A 20,255-nucleotide genomic window follows, 5' to 3' on the forward strand; every position below is an offset into this window, starting at 1 on the left:
AATTGGAGCTTAAGACAGATATAAGCAATATACGATGACAGGTAGGTGCCCAGAGAGGAGAAATGACAGAGAAGGATTTCCTTCAAAGTGCCCTGGGGGTTTAAAACATTTTTTTTTTAAAGATTTTATTTATTTATTCACGAGAGACACACACAGAGAGAGGCAGAGACATGGGCAGAGGGAGAAGCAGGCTCCATGGGGATCCCTGGGTGGCTCAGCGGTTTGGCGCCTGCCTTCGGCCCAGGGCGCGATCCTGGAGACCCGGGATGGAGTCCCGCATCGGGCTCCCTGCATGGAGCCTGCTTCTCCCTCTGCCTGTGTCTCTGCCTCTCTCTCTCTCTCTCTATATCTATCATGAATAAATAAAGAAAATCTTATAAAAAAAAAGAAGCAGGCTCCATGCTGGGAGCCCTACGTGGGACTCCATCCCTGGACTCCAGGATCACGCCCTGGGCCAAAGGCAGGCGCTAAACCGCTGAGCCACCCGGGCTGCCCTAAAACATTTTTTTTTTTAAATGTGAAATAAGATGATATGCCACTGGATGCTGTATTTCTGCTTCACATTCAGAAATCATTATTATGGACATACTATTGCTTGTCTCAACGCTTTGTCCTTTACTAATTTTTGTGAGATTCTGAGTGAAATTTAAAAAAAAGAATTATTTTTGATCTTAAATTGCAGTTTGAAGCTGTACATAAGATATCTAAATGTGGAAATGTGGCAGTACTTCCCTAGTGGTTCTTGATAAGCTACCTAATGGACATCTGCTGATCCAATGTGTAACTTTTTTTTTTTTTTTTAAAGATTTTACCCATTTATTCATGAGAGACAGAGAGAGAGAGAGAGAGAGGCAGAGACACAGGCAGAGGGAGAAGCAGGCTCTGTGCCAGGAGCAAGATGCAGACTCAATCCAGGACCCCAGGATCACTACCCAAGCCAAAGGCAGATGCTTAACCACCCAGCCACCCAGGCGCCCCTGATTCAATGTGTAATTTAAACATAGCATTATGTTAGCCAAAAATGAGACCAATATTCAAGTGTGCTAAAGAGGTGAAACACTGTGCAGACAGAAGTGATCACAATGGTGTATTTATTGTGTGTATGAGAGAGATGGGAAGTGAGAGAAAGGATGTGAGGAATAAGGAGAAAATAAGAAGGAAGCATATGGCTCTTATCCTACTTGTTATTCTATGAAAACTTTTTACTTTTACTTGTTTATTAAAATTTTTTATTTTTTTATTATCTCTACACACAATGTGGGGCTCAACCTTGGAACCCCAAGATCAAGAGTTGCATGCTCTACTGACTGAGCCAGCCAGGCGCCCCAGGACTTTTTACTTTTTTATTTTTTAAAGATTACTTATTCATTCATTCATGAGAGACACATAGAGAGAGAGAGAGGCAGAGACACAGGCAGAGGGAGAAGCAGACTCCGTGCAGGGAGCCCAATGCGGGACTTGATCCCGGATCTTCAGGATCGGGCCCTGGGCTGAAGACAGCACTAAACCACTGTGCCACCTGGGCTCCCCAGGACTTTTTACTGTTAAAGAGAAAGTGTGAGAACCTTATCCTGGACCAATTCATGAAAAATTTCTTTTCTTCTTTCTCTCCACCTTTAATTCAAAACAAAACATTTTCTGCTAAACTGTCCTTGAGGGGACAATAATTAAGTGAAGGAAAAAGGCATGATGGATTATTCTTTCCAGGAATGATTGGGAGGGTTTGGAGAAATGCCTTTAGGCCAATGTTAAGCACATAATTTTTATAACTGTCCTTCAAAATAATGTGATTTTTTTTTGTCATTGAAAGTATCATATTTTTCCTTTCAAGAAATATTGTTACAGTTTGGAAAGACAGTTATTCATGCATTTAAATACTTTCATTTTTTCAGGAGGAAGAGAAACTAATCCAACAGGAATTGAGTAATCTGAAAGCAACTGTTTCTGCTCCTACTACAACACTGGTAAGTTTGTATAGCTAGTGCCAGCACATTTTATATTTGAAATCTGGTCCACTATGGAGTCTATAGTGGCATCTAATTGATCAGTTACTAAAATCTAATTTGTTATGGTCACAGTCAGTTATGGATGATAGCAAGTCAGACATCAGCTTGAGCTTTTTATTATTGACTGGTGGCACTGAAGCAAGACTTGCTTGACTGATGACAATTCAATGCCAACGTGATGATAAATACATAAATGTGGCAATACTGATGGGACTCCAGTGCCTTTCTTATTGTTTTAATGTTGTGCACTGGGAAAAAGTTACCATATATCATCTGAAGTAATACTTTCAGCCCTGAATTATATGTGAACAAGGCAGAAACATGGTTTTCTTACTGTAAAACTATATTGCACAACACCTAAATCGAGTTCCAGTTATTTTAGAGCTTGAGTTCCATGTAATTTGATTTTTCAAACAGCATTCATTTAGCAGCTGTTTAATGAGTAGCCGCTCTATGCAGGTCAATGTTTCTACATAGTTAGATTAAGACTTAAATTTTTTTCCTTTTAATTAATTTTCATGTTTCATATAATGAGATTTTGCCAAGCAACATTATTCAGCAAATATTTAGTGAGTACCTCCTGTGTGTACATCACTGTGGGAGTATTTTCCCTCTTCTAATAAAAATATTGGGGTGATCATTTTGCATGAACGCATGCTTATGTACGTAAATAACACTTTTAAAGTCTAAGAGTGTATATATTTCCTTTTATTATCATAGTAATGTGGACAAATGAAGCTCAAAACCTAGCTTAATCTGATATATTTATGTGTATATGTATAGATATGTCTGTGTGTGTATATGTATGAAATCATTGTGATATTTACTCATGATATTTGATAGAAATGTTAAGCAGAAGTGGTTTCTTTTTTTTTAAATATTTTTTATTATTTTTATTTATTATTTATTCATGATAGTCATAGAGAGAGGAGAGAGAGGCAGAGACACAGGCAGAGGGAGAAGCGGGCTCCATGCCGGGATCCCAATGCGGGACTTGATCCTGGGACTCCGGGATTGTGCCCTGGGCCAAAGGCAGGTGCTAAACCGCTGAGCCACCCAGGGATCCCAGCAGAAGTGGTTTCTGTCTTTTTACTTTGTTTTATTTCTATTTTTTATAGTTGACATACCTGGAGAAATAAGATAAGTTAGGGAGCCAGAGTTAAGAAGGAAGATTTTATAATCATTGTGACCATCCAGCTCTGGACATACTTTCTTTCTTTTTTTTTTTGAGAGAGGGAGAGAGAGAGCGCGCGCGTGATGGGGTAGAGGGAGAAAAGAGAATCCCAAGCAAGCTCCACGCTCAGCATGGAGCCCCAGGCAGGGCTTGATTCCATAACCCTGAGATTATGACCTGAGCCAAAATCAAGAGTTGGGCACTTAACTGATTGAGCCACTGAGGTGCCCATCTGGGCATGCTTTATAGTCTGTCCCTGAGGTGGTTGTGTAGAAGTTGTATGACAGTTTGGTAGAGAAATTATTAAAAAAAATTTCTGTATTGGGAAATGGACTTTCTTCTCTAAGAGAATAATAATGTATGCATGTATAATTTTTTTAAGCTTTTATTTTTATTTTATTTTTTTAATAAAATAATTTTTATTGGTGTTCAATTTACCAACATACAGAATAACACCCAGTGCTCGTCCCGTCAAGTATCCCCCTCAGTGCCCGTCACCCACTCACCCCCACCCCCCGCCCTCCTCCCCTTCCACCACCCCTAGTTCGTTTCCCAGAGTTAGGAGTCTTTATGTTCTGTCTCCCTTTCTGATATTTCCCACACATTTCTTAATTTTAATAAAATAGAGCTCAACATGACTTTTGAAAAGCTCTGAGATAAAATGTTTGAAAACCAGGATTGGTACTTAATAGATTAGATGAATACTTTCACTCCTAATTGATGTGGAAGCTTTTGAAGAGGGACTTCTAGTATCTTTTAAGCTTGTTTTTTCAGTACTTAGTAGTCTTAATATACTAATGATTTAACTTTTATTACTTTAAACATAAGTGACCTGTATTAAAAATCTTTTTCTCCAAGCTTGATTTTCCTATGGTTTTAAAAAAAACTCTTCATATTTACATATATAAATATGATATACATACATACATATGAATGAAATATGAAATATTATTATCCTTGCTTATTATTTGTTATTTTCCAGGTATTTTGTGTAATATACTAACCTTGATTAATTTTTATATATTAAAATAGGTGTGAGCTTATTTTGAAACACATTTTATTTATATTTTTATTTATGATTAAAATTTATTATAGATATTGAGAATGCAAATATTATACTGAAAACATTTATACAATGCCTTAAACAACTTAATTAGCTTATATTGTAAGTATTGAAAGACCCGGTTAAAAAAATTAAATATTGTTTATATAATAGCTATACCAGAGTTGTTTAAAAAGAATGTCTGTAAAACAGACTATTGCATATTACGTACAATAAAATAATTCTGAAGAAAGTCCGTGTGTAATTTGGTTTTTAAATGTGAAAGTTATTTTCTTTACAAATTATTACCAAGTTGTGGGAATTTTTTTTTTAATATTTTATTTATGAGAGAGAGAGAGAGGGAGAGAGAGAGAGAGAGAGAGAGGCAGAGATACAGGCAGAGGGAGAAGCAGGCTCCATGCAGGGAGCCCGATGTGGGACTCGATCCCGGGACTCCAGGATCACGCCCTGGGCCGAAGGCAGGCGCTAAAGCGTTGAGCCACCCAGGGATCCCCGACTTGTGGGAATTTTATGGATGTTTTTATTTGGCAAAGTATATTAAAATGATGTGCTCCATTCTAGAAGCCAAGTCATATTACTATTGGTGAAATTTTGTCTGAGGACCATGTGTCTCACATTATAACCAAATTTACACATTTAGAATTAGACATAGCTACAATTAGGGTGTGCCTAGGTGCCTTAGTCAGTTGAGCATCTGACTGTTGATTTTGGCTCAGGTCATGATGTTAGGGTTGTGAGATTGAGCCTGGTGTTGGGCTCTGAGTCCAGCATTGGGCTCTCCACAGGGGGCCTGCTTCTCTGTCTGCCTATGTCTCTGCCTCTCTCTGTGTCTCTCATGAATAAATGGATAAAATCTTAAAAAAAAAAAAAAGTTAAAATAATTTTACTAAAATCAATACTGTTGGTGAACTAAGTTTTGGAGCAACTTTTATTTATAAAGTTTGACTTTAGGTTATGAATTTATAATATATGTATTGGTTATTTCTTTAGTGCCAGGACTAAGGGATTTCCCCTGTGAAATGATTGCAATATAATTTAAGAAAACAAAACATTCTACTTATTTATGCAATTACTGGTTATTTTGCTTTGCAGAAAATGATGAAGGAATGTATGGTGAGACTTATATATTGTGAAATGCTTGGATATGACGCTTCATTTGGCTATATACATGCAATCAAGTTGGCACAACAAGGAAACCTTTTAGAAAAAAGAGTAGGTATGTATGTGTTTAAGATTTTTTACTTAATACTGTGCTTAAAGTTCTAGTTATTGTGTGAAATGAATGGTAGCAGGTATATAGTGTTTTTAGAACAGTGCTTTGTAATTTTCAAAGCTTTAGAAGAGAACACTTCAAAAACTTAAAGCCTATAAGTGAAATCAGTCTTACTGATTCATGGCATTTTAGAGTTATGGAGAAGATTAAAATTTGCCTGATTTTGGGATAGTTAGATGACTATATGTATTTTTCAAAACTCATTAAACTATACACTTAAAAATGAGGAATTTTCTTATGTATAAATTATACCTCAAGAAAGCTGATTTAAAGTTTGTCTCACCTCATCAGTTTAATGATTAAAAATGTTTCTTTATAGAATAAAAACTGAAATTGACTTGAATAATTTAAAAAATACTGTTCTCAGTTTCATAAATGTTAGCTGTGAAGGTTAGAGGTATCTTTGGAAAAATTTTGTCTCTTTAATCAAACTATTAGGAAATGTCCTTTAAATTAAGGACTTAAATCTTTTATTCATGTAGGTTTAGCAGTGTATCAGAATCCAAAAAGAAAACACTTTAGAGTAATATAGGAGTATAGCATGTTCTTTATTCAAAGGAGTTGGTAGTGTCATATTTTCAAGGACCAGCATTCTTCACAAATTATATTCACCTGTGCTGTCAGATGCTGGGGTGGGGAAGGGAGATATTTTGGTAAAGATTCCGAGACTAGGTGCACCCAGTATTCTATTTTTATTGAAACTCAGTCCACTCTTCTAGATTTGTTGTGTTCTTCCCTCCAAGGGAAATGTCCTCTGGCATCCTGTCTCTCCTTTTTCATATTCCAAATTAAGTTTTAACTTTTTGGTGATCACTTGGGTGGCTTTTACCGTCTGTCATCTTACGGTGTTGTCTTTTCGTATATTAATGATTTAGCCCTCAAATTAATTCTAAGATCTCTAAAGGCCAGGAAATCTGAAAAACAATAGATGATCAATATCAGATGGTTGGTGCTATAATTTTGTACAGGTGTTACTATGTTGTACTTCTTAGAATTTAATATAATTTTTTTCATTTTCTATTTAATTTTATTTTAAAAATATATAAAGTATTACATTGTTTAGAAGTTAAGACCTTATAAAAAGGTATAATCAAAGAAGTCTCACTTTTATCTCTATCCCCTTCCCCTTTTACCCAGTTTGGCCCTTATTCCCATAGGTAATATTTTCATTAGTTTCTGATAAATCTTTCCGTTGTTTCTTTTTTGCAAAACAAGTAAGTGCACCAGTACACACTCAAACACTCTCTTACACAAAAGATAGCATGGCTATATAGATTATTTTACATTTTGTTTTGACATCTTTATTTATACAGTTGCATCATTTTCATTGGATGGGTGGATGGGCCATAGTTTTTCAACCAAGTCCCTACTGATGGACATATGAGTTATTTTTTATTCTTTGCTCTTGTAAATAGTGTTGCAGGGAATAACCTTGTACATGTTATTGATAGTTATAGAAGCTTATTTTAATAGTGACTTCAGAGTCATTTTTGTTGAGATTTATAACCTTAGGGAAATATTTTATTGCCTTGTAGAGGGACATATGTTTGTAGGTATCAGACATTTTTTATGTATGCTAATGAGTAGAAGGTTTTTTTTTTTTTTTTTTTTAAGATAGCATTTAAACTTTCTATATGTATTCACTCTGGTCCTATTGCCTCTTCAGCTCCCCTGAGATTTCTGAGACTAGCTTTGGTGCTTTCTCTGTTAGAGATGGCTTCGTATTTTTTATATGAATTTTGTTGAAAAGTTACGTTTTCAGTACCTATTAAGTCAGGCATGTTAGGTACTTTATCTTGTGAGATAGAATGTTGATGCTCAAAGGTTAAGTCACTTGTCCAAGGTTGTACAGTTAATAAATGGTGGAGCCAGAATGTAAACCCAAGTTTCTGTGAGTCAAAGCTTATATTCTTATCCTATATGTCACTCTTTTATATCAAACATATTCCATAATCATAGTCATTATTCTTTGTCTTCTGGAACCTTTTCATTTTTTGAGTCACTAAATATTTTTATATTTCCTGACTGTCAAAATAGTTAGGATATTCTTTGTAACAGATAGAGGTAAGGTTTTGTTGAGATAGTTTTTGAATTTGTTCATCTTCTCCTACCTTGATATTGGTGACTTGGGTGTGAGTGATAACTTAGCTTATCACATGAGTTCTCCGCAATCTGGTAAGACCTAATCTCTTTAAATGCCGAGGTTTTTCTCATTTCTTTCTTGCCCCTGGTTAATTCTATTTTCTTTCTCATGCTCTGCTCCTCTGATCTTCAGTAAAGATGTTGAAATGGGTTATGCTGCTATTTCTTGGTTTTGAGAATAGGTAGTTTCTAACAGTTTGCCCATGATTTCCAGCCGATACACACATTATCTGGGAAATGATGGGATAGTTTAACATTAGAATTCTAATGAGAGGACTGAAAGAATTGAGAAGAATGGAAAGCAGTAAGGGTGGGAGGCAGGGAATAGGGCCTCCACATAGACTGTGTGGAGAGACAGGACAGCATAGGTATTAAAACATGAGCTAACTTTGACTGGCTGGGTTTGAGTGCTGGCTCCACCATGTAATAGCTATAGATTTTGTGCAGTTACCCTTTTAGGGCCTCATATTCTCTTTGGGATAATAATACTTCATAGAGTTGTGAAGATTGAATGAGGTGAGGCTTGTAATGCACTGTTCCATAGTAACTGTCTAACAAATGTTATCAGTGTGAAGAGTGACAGGAAATGACATGGAGTATCTAGATTCCATATATATATATATATGGCCTGTGTCATAGTATTAATGTATTTCCTCAATTCTAAGATGTACTTTATGTTTTGATATTGAAATAAAAATATTTACTTAAATCAGTGATTACATATAATGTGGTAGACCGTGTTTCTTCCCTCAACAACTGTTATTCTGTCAATAGTGTATTTTCATATTAAGAAAATATTGTTTATGGCTTAAAATGTGATTTACATCATATGGGTTGGTATTAGGTGGCTCATTTCTTTTATAAGATTTTATTTATTTATTCATGAGAGATACACAGAGAGAGGCAAAGACACAGGCAGAGGGAGAAGGAGGCTCCATGCAGGGAGCCTGATGTGGGACTCGATCTCGGGACTCTAGGACCATGCTCTGGGCTGAAGGCAGGCGCTAAACTGCTGAGCCACCCAGGGATCCCTAGGTGATTCATTCAGTTGAATAGTTGCATGTTTGGCTATAAGATAGAAAAAATATATACGTATTTTAAAGATTTCATTTATTCATAGGAGACAGAGAAAGGCAGAGACATAGACAAGGGAGAAGCAGGCTCCCTGTGAGGAACCTGATGTGGGACTTGATCTTAGGACCCTGGGATCACAACCTGAGCCAAAGGCAGATGCTTAATCACTGAGCCACCCAGGTTCCCAGATAGAAAATATTTTGATTGCTTGTGTAGACATATGCACAGAAGATAGAAGGCATGTATTTGTCATGTCATGTATAGGAGTTCAAGGTGGTACTATAGCCTCTTTTCTGTTTCAGGTATATCCTGTGAAATACATGATTATGATGTATTTCAGGATAAAGCATACCTGAAATCTTCCTTAAGTTTTTGAACCTCATATTTTATAATCTGTCTTTATAGTTATTTATAGCTATTATCTTTGACACTTAAATTTTGGAATATATTATTGTTTTATTTAATTTATTGGGAAAAGTTCATTTAGGGCAGGTAATAATGAGACTTTTTCCCTCAAATTTTATAGGTTATTTGGCTGTTTCTTTATTTTTACATGAAAGTCATGAACTGCTGCTTCTCCTTGTGAATACAGTTGTAAAGGTACTGTATTATATGTTAGTAAATATGAAAATTATTTCCATAGGCATCTGACATTTTGCCTCAAACATATTGAATTAGATATTGTTGGAAGAAGCCAGGCTTATAGAATGGACTTAGAAAGATCTTTTATATCAGTTTCTGAGTTTATAAAATGAGGCTAATAATAGAACTTAACCCAGTTGTAAGGGTTAAATGAAACATTTAACCCTCTGCTGCTGTTATTATGGTTTCATTTGAAAGCAGATCTCCAATACACTTTTCTGGCTCTTGTCTTTTTCTCTAGATCTGTTCTGAATGTACAAATTAATTATAAAGTTAGTAGAAGACTATTAAGTACATAGGACCATTGCAATGTTGAATTTACTAATCCTAAGTTTCAAAATTTGCACTGAATGTTTTGTTTGCTTAATTATTACGTCAGGATTTGCAGAGCACTAATCTGGTAGAAGTATGTATGGCACTTACTATTGTCAGCCAGATTTTCCCTCGAGAAATGATTCCAGCTGTTCTTCCATTAATTGAAGATAAACTTCAACATTCTAAGTAAGTCAATTTTTTTTGGATACGGGTCTATACTATATTTTTCAGGATAAAAATTTATACTAAAACATTTATTATAACTTTAATTTAATGCTATTAGGGTGGAGGATATCCTTTGACTGCCAGATATTAATGCAAAAATCCTTGATAGCATCATGCTTTATTTTATGTGGGTTCGAGAAAATGTCAGGCAGCTTTCTAAAGTTAAACTGAGAGTCAGTGAGGTTTAGTGTCAGGAATCTGTGGCTTTCCTCTCAGTTCTACCACTAACCAGCATTGGTCCTGTTTTTCCTTTGGCTATATGGGGTTGGTTGAAGTGTGTTAGTTTTCACAAAGTTGTTTTGAGGATAAAGTGAAATGAAAAAAATCTGGCAGTGGTTCAAGTGCTATGAATGCAGAGCTTCCCCATATTGGGGTTGCTTTCATAGCAAAATTGCAACATTCAAATTCTATTTTATAGCAGAACATATCCATATAAACCTTATTAACTTGTGGTATTTTGCTAATCTTGTAAGATTCCTTACAGCTTCACTATTTTAGTTATACAATCTTTAATATTTTTTTGTTATTCACACAATATTTATGTTATATGTCTCTTTAAGCTAGTATTTTTGGTGTTCTGAGATTATAAAGTGTTGTCTTATGGTTTGTTTTCTTTAAGAAATTTTGGACCATGAATTATCTGGCTAAAATGATAGCTTTTACTAAGAATTATAGAATAACTTCATAGGCTTTTCAAACTTGTTTTAATATTTTATTTAGGTCAGATCTGTGTTCAGAACAAACGATGGCTATAGACAATTAATTACTAGAAATAAAGTACTAGTTTTTCTTAGATAATTACAGGTTGATCTGATCATAGCAGAGCATTATTTTTATGTAATTTTTCCATACCCTCATTGTTTTGTGGTAATCATACTTCCAGAGTCTTTGTATGAAATCCTTCTGAGAACTGAATTTTTTCCTTTTTGCTTCCCATGTACTCTAATTTCAAATCCTGGCCTCTTTTCCCCCAGTTAGACTGTTTGAAACTCTGCTTTTGCAGATGGCCATACTTAACTCCATGTGGAAGAACATGGGTCAGAGCTATAGGTAGGCCAGGGGATGACACAAGGAAGATGTGGTTTGCACTTGACTTTTGAATTTCACCATGCCAGACCTATAGCCTCAACCCAGGTCTCTTGATGTCTTTTGTTAGTGTCACCATAGAGGGCCAGGCCTTCGGATTCCTGAGCCTGTTGAGTGTTTATATTTTATTTTACCTCATTTACCTACTCTCTTAGAACTGAAAAAAAAATTTTTTTTTAAGATTTTATTTATTCATAGAGACAGAGAGAGAGAGAGGCAGAGACACAGGTAGAGGGAGAAGCAGGCTCCATATAGGAAGCCTGACATGGGACTCGATTCCGGGTCTCCAGTATCACACCCCAGGCTGCAGGCAGCACTAAACCGCTGCCCCCATAGAACTAAAATGGTTAACACTCAATAGCAATACACCGAGATATGGTTTCCAGTCATCATAGTATTAATACTACTAATGGCAAATCTGTTGTTAATCTGCTTTTTCTCTGTAAAAAAGAAGTTTCCATCATGCTATAGTTTGCCTAGGAGGATAGTAAGTTGCTTATTAATGGAATTTAGCAGAAGCTAAATTTGACATTTGTTAGGAATATTCTAAGGGATATTCTTGAGTGGAACACAGAGGATTGCATTGAGTAATCTCAATTTTGAGATTCTATGATTTTAGGTAACAAATATGTGTTAAGAAACCCTAAAAATAAATACTTCACTTTTGTGACAGACATTGCTGCTGTTATGAGTACTGCCAGCATAGCCTGCAAATATGAAATATTTAGAAATAGGCATGAGTGAGAAGAATAAGGAATATGCTTCCTTGGAAATTATATTATGAATATAGTATAGCTACTTAATATTTTTGCTTCTTGTGTGCTAGACAGTATCTGTTACAAATTAAGTGTAATACTAGTGTATACTTCCCTCTTCTTTTTTTATAAAAATATTTTTTTATTTTTTTATTTTTTAAATATTTTATTTGAGAGAGAGTATGCAAGCACAGGGGTGGGATGGTGTGGGGGAGAGGGAAAGGCAGAGGGAGAAGCAGCCCCTGAGATCATGACCTGAGCTGAAGGCAGCCTCTCAACCCATTGAGCCACCCAGGTGCTCCTACTTTCCTCTTCTTTGTAATGATATTTTGGAAACATGAGCTGGGCAAGGGGAAGGGTAACATCTTTTACTGTGAGTCTCCCTTTCTATTTGGAGTATTTGGAGTCCTCTAGGTTGCCTATGGTACAAAAAAAAAAATATATTAAAAGGTAGAATGTTACTGAGATTTTCAGTATTAATAAAGAGGTTTAATATTGCTAGCCAGAATTACCTGTTAAAGCTTTGAACTGTTGAAACTTTTCACAGTTTCTAGAGAGATGGCTTTCAAAAATGGAATTAGGGAGTTAAGGAATATGTTTATCTTCCTTGTTTATTCTGGTTTCAAAAGTAAAAAATACATGCTTATTGCCAAAAATTATGTAACTAGAACTATATAACATGAGCAGTTAGTCTCTTGAGGTCTTACCTCCTGGAGAGAACTACTTTTTATAGTTTGGTGGATTAGAATAAAGAAATTAGTATAAATGTATAATTCATTCTTTTTATATTAAGGTAATAGCTCATATTTTGAAGTCATCTCATCTATAATCTTTTTAAGCTAAATGTCTGACAATTCAGATGATTTATTTAGATTTTATTTTTTATCTTTAGGGAGATTATACGAAGAAAAGCTGTTCTGGCATTATATAAATTCCATCTTATTGCTCCTAATCAAGTACAGCATATCCATATTAAGTTTCGGAAAGCACTTTGTGACAGAGATGTTGGGGTCATGGCTGCTTCTTTGCACATATACTTTAGGATGATTAAGGTAAGTTGGAAATTTCAGGAGGTACTGAGTAGTTGCCATTAGAAAAATGTAATTATGGAATTAAAAGAAAACTCATGTTTTTCAGTAAATGCTTAATTAACATTTCAAATTTTTATAATTGACTTTTTTTATAATTGACTTTTTAATAGTAATTTTGCAAGTTTGATAGCATGAGTTGTAGGCATATTACAGGATTAGTCTCTTTTTTAAATGACTAAGTTTTTTTGTGTTACTAAAGATGTATGGAAAAATGATACCTTTGGAAGGTGATTGAAATTTGTAACTTTGTGGTTTTTCAAGCAGTGACTTTCCTTTAAATTTTTTTTTTTTAAGATTTTATTTATATATCAGAGAGAGAGCACGAGCAGGGAGAGGGGCAAAGGGAGAGGGAGAAGCAGACTCCTCACTGAGCGCCAAGTCTGACACTGGTCCTGACTCAGGGCCTCATACAGGGCTCGATCCTAGGACCCTCAGGTCATGACCTGAGTCAAAGTCAGACACTTAGCCAACTGAGCCACCCAGGTGCCCCAAGGAGTAACTTTCTTTTGTACAAATTCCTGAGATATGTGTGACAGCTTATACAAATGAGGAGAGTGGATAGGGGTTGTGCAAGGTATATGGACTACTATGTTGTCTCCTTCCATCGATACTGTATCAGATCAGAAAGGAAGGTTGAATGGTATGGTAAAATTTTCTAAATGGTCATATAGGTTTATATTAATTCAGCCCCAGTGTATTGCCTGAAACCCCTTTGTGTGTTTTATATATATGTGTGAGACTCCATGAGTACTATAAAACAAAATGGCATATGTTACTGAATTCAATTTACAATTACAGGTTGAAGGGTGTCTTCATTTTTATGCATCGTGCTCCAAAATAGATTGGTATAAATAGATAATTGATGTTAAATCTTATTTTTCTCTAACATTTACTAAACTTTCAAAGAGCTGTTATTTCCCTTCCAAAAATGTGTCCATGATAATGAAATAAAAATTACAATGAATCTAATGTTTGAAGAATATGTATGTCATTTCCCCAGTCTAAGAGATTCATCAGATAAGTAACCAAAGCACACACATTCAGAAACACAGGTGTGTTTAAATACTATAGGGTTAATTAATTTTTAAAAGGCAGATGCACTGATTTTGGGAGGTTTGAATGTTTGAGTGGTCTTGACTGCCCTGTGCTCCTCCACCCAGAATACACTTAGATTACTTACATGAGAAGTCTTTTGCAAACAAAGTTCAGAGATTGCAAACAGGCTTTGATTTTCATCAAAAGTAGTAGTAATGCTGCCCCTTTTCAATATGCCCGTTCTTTTCCCTTTTTGATTTAATTGCTGGTATTGGCTAATAAAAGTTCTATATAAGATGTAATTATGAGAACTTATGAAATGTGATTGAGACTGTGTGGGGATAAGTAGAGAGTAGTGCAAGCTTTTGAGGGATGATTCAGCTTTGGATCAAGTAGCCAGAGTAGTTTCATCATGGAAGAAATCAAACAGATTAGAGCACTGTTGAATTAAATGTGAACCTGAAACTTCTAAGTGAACATATATTAAGTTAGATTCTGTATGGCATTTCAACCAGATCTATTTTATATTTGATAAGACATTATTCTTTTTTTTTTTTTTTTTGATAAGACATTATTCTTAACAGAATATTTTTTGTTTTTGTTTTTTGTTTGGTTATAGGAGAATTCATCTGGATATAAAGACTTGACGGGGAGTTTTGTGACAATTTTGAAGCAAGTAGTTGGAGGAAAGCTCCCAGTAGATTTCAATTACCACAGTGTGCCAGCACCATGGTTACAAATCCAGCTCTTGAGAATATTAGGACTACTAGGAAAAGATGATCAAAGGTAAACTATTCTAAGTAAACTTGATACTCTGATAGCCCATCACCTAGAAGTTTCATACGTCAGGTTCTCCCAATGTTTAATTGGCTTAATAATGATAAATAAGCCATTTTAAGAAGTATATAACAGGTTGCTGGGATAATCCTGGCCCTCTGCTTATCTAAATTCTGTTCATAGGGAAAGGTACCTCTGAGGCTCCGTATCTTCCATGAAACCTTCTTAATCATTCTAGTGTAGGGATTGGGAAACTTTCTGTAAAGGTCCAGATAATAAATATTTTAAGTTTTATGGATTGTATGTTGTCTGTTGTAGCTATTTAAGCCTGCTGTTGTACAGCTCAAAAGCAGCCATAGACAACATGTAAATGAATGAACATTGCTGTGTTCCAAAAAAACTTCCTTTGGACATTAAAACTTGTATTTCATATAATCTTTATCTGTCATGAAATATTATTCCTTTGGAAAAAAAATTCTTCCTTTGATTTCCCCCCCCCACCCCAGTCATTTAAAAATGTAGACCATTCTTAGCCTGTAGTCATACAAAAACAAATATCCAACCAGGATAGGCCTGTGGACGATAGTTTGCTGACTCTTGCTCTAATTAATGAATATGAGTACTTCATCTTAATTTCTTTGTCTGGGTTATTCTTTTAGCCAGTACTTTATATTAGATTTTTTATGGGTGTCTTTTTGATTATATATATATTTTTGTAGCTTTTTATTTTGCCATAGTTTTTCAAATTTAAAGGAAAGTTCCAAGAATAGTACAAGAAGCTTCCTTGTACTCTTTACCTAGAGTCATCAATTATTTGCATTTGTCTTCTTGTTCTTTCTCACTATATATATACATACATATTTTAAAATTTTTTTTCCTGAACTGTTCAAGAGCAAGTTGAACTAGATTTTAGTTCCCTTGAGAGCAAGGACCATGACTTGAGTTTCTGTCTTAAGAAAATATTTACTAAAAAAAAATTTGCTGATCAGTGTTTTGACTTTGTGAGATATGGTTCTCCTCCATGTAGTAGGGTACCTTCTAATTCTTTGGCCTAGCTTTACAAAGGGATTGTCTTCTAGACTCTTGCTCCTACTAATTCCTTGTCAGTGTCATGTCACTGTCCATCTGCCTGTGAGCTCCTAAGGGGAGCTAATTGGACTCTATCACTCTTGCTATGTTACTTTTTCTGTGTTTCTGGATCTCAATTCCTGATCGAAACCTAAGTCAAAAAACTGGAGGTGATGGAAGTAGATATGCACATTAAAAGTGTTTGTCCTAATTTTATTGTATATAATCCAACCTATCCTGTTGTGTAGCTCTAGTTGGAGTTCACTGGAATTCTGTTTTAAAATCATGAATTTCATAATAATGCAACCAGACCTCACTGATCTAAAAAAATCCAGTGACAGTATGTTTTCATGAAGTAACTTTGGAGGCATTTAGTGAATTTACTAAATTTATTAACTCATTATCTTCTTTCCTTTATGAATGAATGTGTGGAATACATACAAAGTTACAAACAATACAAACAGAGTGTTTGTCTCCACAGAGAGCTCAGTTGGCATAGACTTATTCGAAATGAGTAGAGTGGAACTCTTTACTGATGCTGTGGAACATTAAAATATTTTTTCCTTTGTCCCAACTCTGAGATTTTATGTTAACACAAATCTTGTATTTTTAAAGACATGATTAGCTCAGTGTGGCAAAGTAAAAATGTTATTTTATAACAGGATTCTAATATATTTAATTGAAAGAGATAATTTACTGGAAACTTCTTAGATTTGTATTCTTTATGTCTATTGTTTGAATATTTTCTTGTGTTTTATAGCATTCTTCGTCTTAGGTTATTAACATTGCTTGATCATGTCTGCAAACGTTTCCACATTTTCATGTGGTTAATTATGACTCTTATGTCAGACATTGGCTTTTAAAATTGAGAAACTAGACTGTAATCTAGGTGTAGTATTACCAAATTTGAGGTGGGGGAAGGGTTGTAATGTCTGCTTTGTGGTTATTGTCTGGAAAAAAGTGCTTACACAATAAAATGAGGGATTTTAGAATATGGTTCTGGATTCTCACTGGATAATTACATGTTAGTCAAGATAGAATAAAGTTATGTACTTCAAATTAAATTTTATAGTTGTATATTTGGAAAAAAGAAATTTTCTGAAAAAGATATGTTGATATGTTATTTGTGTAGCCCTATGTTATTTTTGATCTTTTTGTTTGTATTACAGTATAGTTTCTCTGCAAGACTACTGTGTGTATCGTATGTTGATGGTAGTTTTTTTTTTTTTTTTCTGTTAGTGCTTTTTTGAACTTGTAAAATATAGACAGAAATGCTAATTTAGGAGCCATAGTTTCACACTGACTTCTTGGAGAGGACTTTTCTAGGTTTGGAGGCAGAATGCTCTAGAAAGCACTGCATTTTCTTACAGTAGCTACCTCAACCCAGTTACTGTAATTGTAATCAGTAACCATAAAGACATAGGAGTGGTACAAACCTGTTTCACAAAATGAAATTTCTTTACATTTAACATAAATGAAAGTTGAAATTTTTTCCCAGAGAACCTGGTGCTGCTCAAAGAAAGATGGTATTTGAATATTTAAAAAAAAAAATTACATGGTTACCATCTGGAATAATCTGGATGTGTGAGGTATTACTGTAGTAACTTGAAACAGGTAGCATATTTTATTATAAATAAAATTATAAAAGGTAGTATGCTCAACGAAACAAAAGCCTGATTTGTAGACTAGGTATAGGTAAAGAGTTGATTGACTTATGGATATCTCTCCATTGACTAGTCAGCTTTGATAAAACAGGAAATTAAACTCATGAGAAAGAGCAAATGGAATCTTGAAGAAGTGAAATTTCCATATCTTCATAAAATGAATTTTTTTCACTTCTTTTCTGTAGATCCTCAGTTTTAAAGAGAGAGAAGTTTGAAAAACTGTTTTATTGAGTTATAATACTATAATTCTACTGCAAATAAAATATCTTTTAAACAGGACAAGTGAATTAATGTATGATGTTCTTGATGAATCCTTACGAAGAGCCGAGTTAAATCACAATGTCACATATGGTAGGTAACATATGTAAATGCTACTCTAATGATTAACAGTGCTTTTTGGTATTTTAGCAAAATGTGTGTTAGACTACTATAAATTCCAAAAGAATTTTGTATGTTAATTTTTAAGATGGTTCTTTGGGTTATTTTTCAATGTAAGCATTGGATAATAGAACTACTCTGAAATTATGACTTTGTTTTAAACATTGACCTGAATTATAATTAAAATTCTCTCTTTTTAAAATATTTTATTTTTAAAGAGAAATTGTTTTTATATTAAAAATATTCACTAAGCATCTAATTGACTGTGAAGGTAACCCAGTAGATCTGTTCCATCCTTACCTCTGGATGATCCTTACTGACACAGGTGGTTAGGCTAGGAACTGTCAGACGATCCAGAGAAATGTCAGAGTCTTTGCAGGCAGCCAAGATAAAAAAAGTTTTACTGAGATATAATTAGTGTGTAGGATAAGAGTGTGAAAGACTTTCAAGGAATTCTGTTTAGAATCAGTTAAGGATCTGCTTTTCTTTTTCTTGTAGAACGTTTTTTTGTTTTTATTTTTGTAATTGACATTTCAGCTTTAATTTTTTTTTTTGGAATAGGTAATATTTGCACATGGTTCAAAATTCAAAAGGTACAAAAAAGTATACAGTGAACAGTAAGTGTCCCTTTGACCCTTACCACTACCACCCAGTTCCCTTTCTTGGAGATAACCACTGTTACCCATTTCTTTTCACTTGGAGAACACTGTATACCCGAAAAAAATATTTTTTAATGTTTCCCACGAGGGCACCTTTCTTTTATTAAAATTTCTGGGAACACGAGCAAGTTTGCTTCTTTGTAGGCTGTTAGTCCAGTGTTTCACCTTGCCATGGAAACCTTATAGTTTCTGTTGTTTTGTTTATTTCTTTTATTAATCTTTCCCTCCTTGTTAGGCTTCCCTCCTTTTGTATTGATACAATTATAACTGACAGTGATTTTGTCAATGGTAGACTATTCTCTCATAGTGCTACCATAAAGAGTTTATTGCTGAAGAATGTGCATTTGAAATTATGAACTTCTTAAGGGAAGAGACTGAGTTTAGCCCAGTATCTGGTATTGGGTTAATCAATAATTAAAATGTTTTAGTTGAGGGATGCCTGGGTGTCTCAGCGGTTTAGCGTCCGCCTTTGGCTCAGAGTGTGATCCTGGAGTCCTGGGATTGAGTACCACATTGGGCTCCCTGCATGGAGCCTGCTCTCTCTGTGTGTCTCTCATGAATAAATAAATAAAATCTTTTTTTTAAAATGTGTTTTAGTTGAATTAAAGAAAAAGAAGATTACTTTTATTAGTTATCTGATTGGATTTTGGCTTTATACTTTCTAAACCATATTTTTATGAAAGTTTCATTATTATAACTTACCTTACTGTTAAATCAAGACATAAAACATACCAAAGACATTTATTGACTGCTGTTATATACGAGACATTATACAAAGTGATATAGAGCATATGAAGAAGTATAAAATATAATCTTTGCCTTCAAGGAATTTAATATATATATATATATATTTTAAAAGATTTTATTTGTTCATGAGAGACTCAGAGAGATTGGCAGAGACATAGGCAGAGGCTTCCTGTGGGGATCTTGATGCGGGACTTGATCCCAATGACCCTGGGATCATGACCCGAGCCAAAGGCAGATGCTCAAGCACTGAGCCACCCAAGTGTCGTCACAGGAATTTACAATATAATGGGAGAAATAGCTTATTTATGAAAGCATAATACCTAGTATAAGGTAGAATGCTAAGTGGTGGTGCAGGGAATAAATACTGTAGGAGTCCAGAGGTGGTAGAGATCACTGTGGGCCTGAGGACTACACACAAGGATATATTGAGGTAATGGGGCTCTGAAAGGTAGGTTGGATTCAGATAGTCAGAAGGGAGGTCTAGGGGGCCCAGGAAGAGGAAACATGAGAGAAGGTATAGAAGTAGGGATGTTTAAAACTGTTTCAGAGAATATTGACTTACCAGCAGCCTGCATGGACATTTCATAGTGGGAACAGTGGAAAGGCCATATTGCAGAGGTCCTCTCATGGCAGCCAAGTGAATTTGGCTTTATACTGTATATAAATACAGAGATATGGAAGATATTTAGGCAGAGTACTGATAAGATGAGAGTAACATTTTTCATAAGCTATTTAATAAATCAGGAGACTTCTATATAATGGAGTACAAGGAACAGAACCATCATTTCCCTGTTTTTCCCTCTTATGGATATTATATGTAAAATTAACATATGACTCTGAAAGGTGGAGAAATGAAGGTAGACTGGTTTGGGACCTTGCAATGCAAGGAACAATGTCACAGTGAATACCTTGGGTTTTCTTTTTGCCTCATAGTCCCCAAACTGGGTACAGGAGAGCCAGCAACCTGGAAACACCAACAGGTGCAGACAAAAATGCCCCAAGAAAAAAGCCTGCTGTCTAGCTAAAGGACTGACAAGAAAAGGGCAAAATAGCAAGATAGAAGACTTAGACAATAGCCTAT

General features: G+C 34.9%; 1 protein-coding gene and 1 long non-coding RNA gene across 3 annotated transcripts in view; one reads left to right on the plus strand and one right to left on the minus strand.

The window, feature by feature from the left end:
- The window catches only part of AP4E1 (adaptor related protein complex 4 subunit epsilon 1), a 54,765-nt gene that overhangs the window by 952 nt on the left and 33,558 nt on the right, over positions 1–20,255 (plus strand). For both annotated transcript variants that reach the window (XM_077881075.1, XM_077881076.1), the window contains exons 2-8: positions 1,893–1,964; positions 5,336–5,459; positions 9,259–9,332; positions 9,754–9,875; positions 12,648–12,807; positions 14,501–14,667; positions 17,668–17,741. In XM_077881075.1, the coding sequence (XP_077737201.1) occupies positions 1,893–1,964; positions 5,336–5,459; positions 9,259–9,332; positions 9,754–9,875; positions 12,648–12,807; positions 14,501–14,667; positions 17,668–17,741 (793 nt within the window). The remainder of the gene's footprint in view (positions 1–1,892; positions 1,965–5,335; positions 5,460–9,258; positions 9,333–9,753; positions 9,876–12,647; positions 12,808–14,500; positions 14,668–17,667; positions 17,742–20,255) is intronic.
- Positions 6,069–19,838, minus strand: LOC144303207 (uncharacterized). The gene is made up of 3 exons (XR_013370251.1): positions 19,737–19,838; positions 18,069–18,139; positions 6,069–6,430 (listed from the first exon to the last, which is right to left on the minus strand). It is a non-coding gene; the product is annotated as an uncharacterized LOC144303207 (long non-coding RNA).

Source organism: Canis aureus, chromosome 32 (genome assembly GCF_053574225.1).
Source record: "Canis aureus isolate CA01 chromosome 32, VMU_Caureus_v.1.0, whole genome shotgun sequence".
Classification (NCBI taxonomy): Eukaryota; Metazoa; Chordata; class Mammalia; order Carnivora; family Canidae; genus Canis; species Canis aureus.